The 8,318-nt window shown below is 39.5% G+C and overlaps 1 protein-coding gene across 1 annotated transcript; it reads left to right on the top strand.

The window, feature by feature from the left end:
* The first annotated feature begins 1,140 nt into the window (after positions 1-1,140).
* On the top strand, positions 1,141-2,592 carry LOC115956727. Its single transcript, XM_031075029.1, has 3 exons — positions 1,141-1,410; positions 1,507-2,472; positions 2,566-2,592. Exons 1-3 carry the CDS (start codon positions 1,141-1,143, stop codon positions 2,590-2,592), a joined length of 1,263 nt encoding a protein of 420 aa, XP_030930889.1.
* The last annotated feature ends 5,726 nt before the right edge of the window (positions 2,593-8,318 follow it).

Below are 8,318 nucleotides of genomic sequence, written 5' to 3'. Positions count from 1 at the left end.
TGAAAAAATCATAATCTATACTGACATAGATGTGGAGCCATTGGCAGTTGAGTATCCTGATGCAGGGGGAGTGGCAGATGGTGGTGTAGGTGGTGATGGAGGGGGAGTGGTAGATGGTGTAGGTGGTCATGCAAGTGGTGATGTAAGTGGTGATGCAGCAAGGGTTGAAATAAATTTGGATAGTGATGATGATGAAGATAATGAGAATAATGATGAGAGTGATGATGAAGAAGATGTTGAGGATGTTGACATTGATGCAAGAGATGAAGAATAGAATGTTGAAGGAGATGATGATGATGATGATGATGATTGAATAAATGAAGGCCTAGAAGGGGATGACTTTGGTGATGATATATTTGCTGCTCAAACTCAGCTCCACAAGGTTCTGCTCCCAATACAAACCCAGAATCAAGAAATGCACCCCACATAGCCCCAGAATCAAGCAATGCACCCCACACAGCCCCAAAATCAAGCAATGCATTCCATGCAGACCCTGAGTGGACTGAGCCAGCCCTTGAGGATGACCTAGTAAGCATGGATGGGTCTGATGATGAGTAGGTACCTGAGCAAGTAAAGTTTAATGCTAAGAGTGATATGAGAAATGTTGTACTGAAGAAGGAGATGAAGTTCCCTAATGCAAAGGTGTTCAAAGCTGTTTTGAGGGAGTATGCAATCAAAAAACCTATTGACATCAAATTTAAGCTTAATGAGAGGATCAAGATATCAGTTCACTGCAAGAATGGATGTGGGTGGAGATGTTATACATCTCAAATAAGTGGAGAGCTAACATTTCAAATTAAGACCTTGACTGATGACTGTACTTGCCCAAAGTCTTTTAAAAACAGCCAAGCAACATCAGCTTATGTTGCTAAGAGGTTCATTGAGGATTTTAGCAAAAATCCAAATTGGGAGTTGAGTGGTGTACACAACCATGTGATGCAAAATTTATCTGTTGGCCTAAGTGTAAACCAAGTGTATAGGTTAAAGAGAAAGACAAAGGATTTGATAAATGGAGATGAGCAACTGCAATATGGTGTCCTTAGGGACTATGCATAAATGATAACCACTGTAGACAAGGGGAGTAGGGTTATACTGCAGACAGAAATGGCTGAGGAGACTTCCTAGCCAAAATTTAAGAGGATGTATGTTAGGTTCAATGCTCAAAAGGTAGGATTTTTAGGTGGATGCAAGTCATTTATAGGTTTAGATGGTTGTCACATAAAGCACAGATTTGGTGGGCAAATCTTATATGCCACTGCCAAGGATGCAAATGACAACATTTTTCCAGTAGCCATGGCTGTTGTGGAACAAGAAACCAAGGAGTCTTGGATATGGTTTTTGGAAATTTTTGCTGATGATATAAGGAGACTAGAGGAGTTTCAGTTGGTCTTCATTTCTAATAGGCAAAAGGTATGCAAGTTTTGTTTTGTTCAGTTACACTTGAATAGTTGACTTTGTTTGCTGAACTAACTTGTTTTGTTTGTTTGTTTGTTTGCTTATTTACAGGAGCTTATACCTGCAATAGAGACACTATTCCTTATCGTGGAGCATAAATACTGTGTGAAACACATCTACAACAATTTCAAAGTTGATCACAAGGGATTGGAGCTGAAGGATGCATTGTGGAGGTGTGCTGTTGCCACAATAGTAAGGGAGTTTGAGAGATGCATGCAGTACATAAGGGATTTGGATGAAAAGGCATATGAGTATCTTGCAAACATTGCACCTGCACAGTGGACAAGGTCACACTTCACTCCTAGGGCCTTAACAGATTGTTTGGTAAATAATTTGAGTGAGTCTTTTAATGCAATGATATTGAAGTCTAGGGACAAGCCTATCTTAGTAATGTTGGAGTGGATTGGGGTTAGACTTATGACTAGGTATTATACAAAAAGAGAAGGGATACAGAAGTATGCTGGAAAGTTGTGTTCAAGCATACAAGATAGGTTGGAGAAATTGAAGGTTGAAAGTAAGCCATTTAGTGCTACCCCAGCTGGTAGTTTCCTTTATGAGGTAGGTAGTCAGTATGAGAGGCATGTAGTTGATTTGGTGAAGAAGACATGTAATTGTAGGTCTTGGGATTTAAATGGCATTCCCTGCAAACATGCCATAACAACCATTTATACAAACATTGAGAAACCAGAAGACTATACCCACTCATGCTACTTCAAAGAAACTTACATGGAGATACACAAGGAGGTACTTCCTCCCATGCCTGGCCAGTCAGAATGGGTTGAGACTGGACAGCCTGCTCCCCTGGCACCTCACATATACAAACCACCAGGCAGACCACCCAAGCAAAGAAAGAGGGCTTCTGATGAGCCTAGGAACCCTTACAAAGTAAGTAGACTGAACAGACCTGTAAGATGTGGGAAATGCAAAAAAGAAGGGCATAATTCAAGAGGGTGCAAGGCTGGCATCACTGGGGAGACACCATGGCAGAGGAGACAAAGACTTCAAAAAGAAAAAGCTGTAAGTAATTAGGATTTAAATGGCAAAAAAAAAAAAAAAAACTTGTTTTTAAACTTACAATAAACACTGTATTGAAACCGGGTTTTGTTGCAGGCAAGAGGAGGAGTGCCTGCACCTTGAACTGCACCTCAACCACCATCCCAGTAGCCTACCCAGACCTACAACATGATGTCTGCCACTCAGCCTTCATCCTCACAGCAAGGAAATCAACCTAGGCCATCTCACAAGAGAATAGGATGGTTCTCTTCCTCACAACCAGAGTTTCACACACCTAGGGAGACCTGGGATACCTTACCAAGTTCTTCACAGGTAACTTAGTCCTGGATGGTTGTGTAAACTGGGATATTTTTTAACAAGTGGATCTATTTTTTATTTTGTAGCCTTCACATGCAAATGGGAGCATTGGTGGTGTGAGGACTAGAGGACAACTTGCTGCACAAAGGTCACCAAAAATGAATCCAGTGGGTGGAAAGAGGAAAGAGTAAAGGCAAGAAATGAATGAAGCTAATGGGTACGCATGCCAGCATTGGGAGTAAAGCTAGTGGGAACATGTGGGCCTTTTTGTTTTTTGTTTTTTTTTTTTTTTTTTTTTTTTTTTTGTGAAGACCATTGTTGGCCTTTTGTAATTATCAATTAGTGTAAAAAACAATCACCTTGTTTTGAGCAATTATATTTATGTGTATAGATGTGTGTATGTGTATATATATATATATATAGCTGGCCTTGGAATGTGCTTTTTTGTAATTAAGGTACAATACACTCCAGGTTGTTATATGGAAGTTGTGATATTACAGTTTGTATGGAACAATATTTGTCCAAACTAGATTATATGAAAGTTTATTTATTGCTACTACAAATTATGTCCAAGTATATTTTTCTAATATAGTGTATGGAAGTTTTTATTGTGGAATGGTTGTTATGGTATGCACAGCCAAATTATATGGAAGTTTATTTATTACTACTACAGATTGTGTCCAAGTATATTTTTCCAATATAGTGTATGGAAGTTTTTATTGTGGAATGGTTGTTATGGTATGCACAAGTTATTGATAATTGACCAATACTTCTTCCATTAAATGCCCACAGACTAGTGGCATGACCAATAATTCTTCCATTGAATGGTTGTTATGATATGCACAAAATACTCAATAATTGACCAATTCTTCATTCATTGACACATCAAAACATTACATCAGTAGGCTAGTGCTATTACAATGCAAATTCATTAACACCATTGTCATAACTATCTCTACTAACCATTTAACTACTTCAGGGGCAACAATCTAGGTCTCTTCACTCCAGAGAACTCAATTGAGCCAAAACACAATAACATAACAATAACAAAAAAGATCTATGACAAAATGCATGCAGACTTCCACATTCTTTGCTTCTCTTCAGCAAACATGACTTTTTCCTTAGCTTTTGCACAGACAGCTCGAGCCTTTCTCTCCCTCTCCTTGGCTTTGGCTTTTTCTTCAAGAGCCTTTTCTGCCATTTGCCTAGCTTCTTCTGCCGTTTCCAGAGCTGTCATTTCCCTCTCATTTGCAAGTTGGAAAGCACTTTGAAGCCTAGACATCTTCTCTAGAGCCAAAGGTGCAGTTTCATTCCCACGAGGACAGGTTGGGTTATCAATCCAAACAAAGAAAGGACACTTAGGACCAACCTTATAACGGCTACAACCCAAGAACCTCCTCCCAAAATTGTACAAACTCAAACTTGTTCTCAAAACACAAGTCTGCTCATTGCACATATGTCCACATGAACCCGAGAAATTACCACTTGATAAAGACATATCAACATAACACGATTCCTGAGAAGTACAAATTTAGACTTTCACACAGTAAGTTCACACTTGAACAAAATCTGAAACCCTAAATCAAGAATAGACCCAAATGCAGATGAACAGCAGTCACACATACCTTGCCTAGGTTCGATAATGCAAAACAAGTGTTTTCTCCCTCTCCAAACGCTCCAAACCACGAAGAACAAGCTAATCGCACCTCGGGTCTCTCTCTCGAAAAGTGTTTGAGTTTTGGGGGTTTTGATTCACGTTATGTTCTATTTTGGGGTTAAAAGGCGTTTTTGTAACAGCAGAGACCAAGGTGGGTTACAGAGAGTGACGAAAACACACCTCAGGTGGGTTAAGTGATACTTTTCAAACCACGGGTGGGCAAAGTGATTTTCGCCCAAACCACAGGTGGGTTATGTGTAATTATCCCTAAAAAAAAAGTATGAATGAAAATTATAACACTCAACCTAATAAAAAATAAAATAAAAAAGACTCAGACCAAGTGCGAAGCGTGTGCAATGAGATTAGTATTTTATTTATTTATTGGGTTTTATAGTCTCTCTCTCTCTCTCCCTCCCTCCCTCCATGGTTCGCGTTCCAATATGGTTTCTGGTTCCTACCTGGTTTTCAATGGTCTGATATGGTTTGTTGGTCTCGGTGGCGGTGGTTCATGGGTTTGATTGGATCGTTAGGTTGTGGATCACAATTTTGTTTTTGTTTTTTTCTCAATTGGTGGTGATGATGCGGTTGTGATTCAGTGGTTGCTAGGTTGCGATTTTGGTGGTTATTTCAATAGGTTCTATAGTGGTGGTCTTCAAGTTGTGGTGGTTGGTTGGGTAGCAGTGGTTGCTATGGATTTTTATGGGTGTGTATTGTTTTAATGGGTATTTATATTATTTTAATGGTTCACGTGCTAGAGTAAGAGATGAGAAGCATGTGTATTGATAAATGACATGTTAAAATAGATAAATTAGTTTTTTTGAGGTGCTAAAAGCTAAATTTTGTAGAACATTTGCATTTAGGTTTCTAAAAAAATACCTATTTTACATTCAAAAAAGTTATTTTATCTAATTTACCAACTCATTTAACAATACTCCAACATTCCATTTCTTATTTTTATATAATAAAATAATATAATCTCTTCTCTCTTTTCATCTCTATCTCTCTTTCCACTGCAAACCAACCAACCAGCCATCACTAAAACAACTAACTAGCTAGCCACCATCGAACCACCACCACCATTGAATCAACGAGTCAGCTACCCAAATTGCAGTAATTCAAACCCAATGCAACCACTGAAACCAAAGCCCAGCACCACTGACCACTAAAACAACACCACCAAAACACTTAAACCAACTAATGACCCATAACCCATTCAAACCCAAGCCTCAAACCCATGACACTCAACAAATTAAAAACAACCCACGAACACCACGGAACCACTGAAACATCCCATCTTTAAGCCGCTGCCATCACCATCAATCTTCAAGCCTTTGCCATTGCTGTCGCCTTCAATTTTCAAGCTTTAGCTGTTAGCACCAAGAGAGAATGAGCTAAGATGGGAGAGAGAGGATAGTGAGAGAAGGGAGAAAGATGTTTGGTGAGAGATAGAGAAAAGAGAGAGAAAGATAGGAGAGTGATTTTTTTAATTAAAGGAAGAAAGAGAAAATTATTGCAAAACAAGTTAGGCGAATAAAAAAAGGGTTATGCTAACGAGTGCCTTTAAGGCATTGGTTAACAATTCAATTGAAAAAAGTTTTTATGGAAAAAGAAAAAAAGCAATTAATGTTTTGATAGTTTTTTTATTTCCCATAAAAGTGATGTCAAAACTTTCATAAAATGAATTATTAACCAATGTCCTAAGGGCACTTGTTAGCATTTGCCATAAAAAAATTACATTTAATTTTTAGCAACCAATTACAACAATTGCTATTGATACCCATTTATTGTAGTTGTGTGAAAAAAAAAAAAAAAAAAAAAAAGAAGAAGAAGAAGAAGATATACAAACCTGAATGTTTGTGGTTTTGGGTATATCTGGATCTAAAATAGCAATTTTGGGGGTGTAATACTAATGCTCTTAGCACTACAAATATAAAATGCTCTTATTAGTAAAAGATCACTGTAGCCAGTGGCACCCGGCGGCTCTAGGGATTTTTTTTCAAGGTGGTCATTAAAAAAATTTAATAAAAATAAAACTTGAATATATTAATATCACAAAATAAAAATATACACAAATACATAAAGTTTTAAAATTTCCTTTCACAATAAAATATTTGATTTGGGCTTTTAGGCTAATTTGTTTGTTTGGATAATTTTTGAGAATTGCTACATCCACAACATTTTTGCAACACTTTCACAACAAAACCTAAGTGGTAAGTTTTTAGTAGTTCTAATTTAAACTTACTACTAAAATTATTTTTTTGTGCACTAGTAACAACTTGCTATTTAGTATTTGTTACGAAAATATTGTTGTGGGGCCCGACCCAGAAATAATGGGCTATTCCAGATTCAGGCCCATTCGAGGAGCGTCCTGCCCAAAGAGAAACCACATATGAAGCATTACTCAGTCCCGATAAACGCCACGGAAACCTGTCCGAGGAGTAACTCCTCCTCGGACACTACGAAGCCCAGACGAGGAACTCTCTCCAGCCATTTCAATTCATCCTCCTAACATATAAAATGAATAAAATCCAAAATATCTCCTGGAAAGCTGCCACCACCACATTAATTGCGCCCCAACCACCCTCTTGGCCGCATTAATGAGGAAAAGACCCCTGAACAGTACCACCTTGGCCTCTGCAACTCACAAAGGGAGTGATGAGGGCGTCTGATGGGACAGATGCTCAAGTAGATGGTTAGATGATCAACAAGTGTAAGGTTGAGATGAGAGGAGGGGAACTATATAATGTAGTGGAGCCCCTCAAAGAAAGGGACTCCTTTTTCTAGAGGAACCAGAGAAAAAGGAGGAGGGGAGAACGAACTCATAAGAAAGACGGACGGTGAGGACAAGACGCTCCTCGGACTAATTCCGAGAAGAAATATCTTCTCATCACATCCATGTAAAGCTTAGCCATACAGGCCAACCTTACCTTTGTATGGGCTTCTATGAAAATCTCGACCAAACCGTCGCCCAACGACCAAGATCCAGCCTTCCAAAGCCCACTCTCTACAAATTGTATTGTTTGGGCCCCTTTACATACGAGCCCACCCTTGGGTGGTTAAAAATCGTGTCCTTACAATTGGCGTCGTCTGTGGGAAAGGCATGCACGTTGGCGCAGGTGGCGGCGAAGTCAACTCTCTAGCAAGTAGAGATTCGCGGGGTTTTCCCCATCTCTGGCGAACATGCAGCTGTTGCTCCGACATAAACTTCTGCTAGGGGCTGCGCCTTGCGGTGCCAATGGCGCGGGCAGCTCTAGGGGCTGTTGGCCTCAAACCAGCTCTCCCTGCCCTGGTCTAGGGGCTTACGTTCGAAACATAAACGAATGTAAAAAAAAAAGAAATCTTACAAGTTTTGGACAGAACCAAGGCCTTGCATGGTCCTCGGACTCAAGCCTATGGGGAAACCAAGTACAAAAAAGAAAAAATTACAAGTTTTGGACAGAACCAAGGCCTTGCTCGGACTCAAGCCTATGGGGAAACCAAAGTACAAAAAAGAAAAAAAATTACAAGTTTTGGACAGAACCAGTACAAATCAAAAGTTTTCGACAGAACCAAGGCCTTGTATGGTCCTCGGACTCAAGCCTATGGGGAAACCAAGTACAAAAAAGAAATCTTACAAGTTTTGGACAGAACCAAGGCCTTGCATGGTCCTCGGACTCAAGCCTATGGGGAAACCAAGTACAAAAAAGAAATCTTACAAGTTTTGGACAGAACCAAGGCCTTGCATGGTCCTCGGACTCAAGCCTATGGGGAAACCAAGTACAAAAAGAAAAAATTACAAGTTTTGGACAGAACCAAGGGCCTTGCATGGTCTCAGACTCAAGCCTATGGGAAACCAATACAAAAAAGAAATCTTACAAGTTTGGACAGAACCAAGGCCTTGCATGGTCCTCGGACT

The sequence above is a fragment of the Quercus lobata genome, chromosome 8 (genome assembly GCF_001633185.2).
Source record: "Quercus lobata isolate SW786 chromosome 8, ValleyOak3.0 Primary Assembly, whole genome shotgun sequence".
NCBI classification, from domain to species: Eukaryota; Viridiplantae; Streptophyta; class Magnoliopsida; order Fagales; family Fagaceae; genus Quercus; species Quercus lobata.
This window is presented reverse-complemented; position numbering and strand designations above follow the sequence as displayed.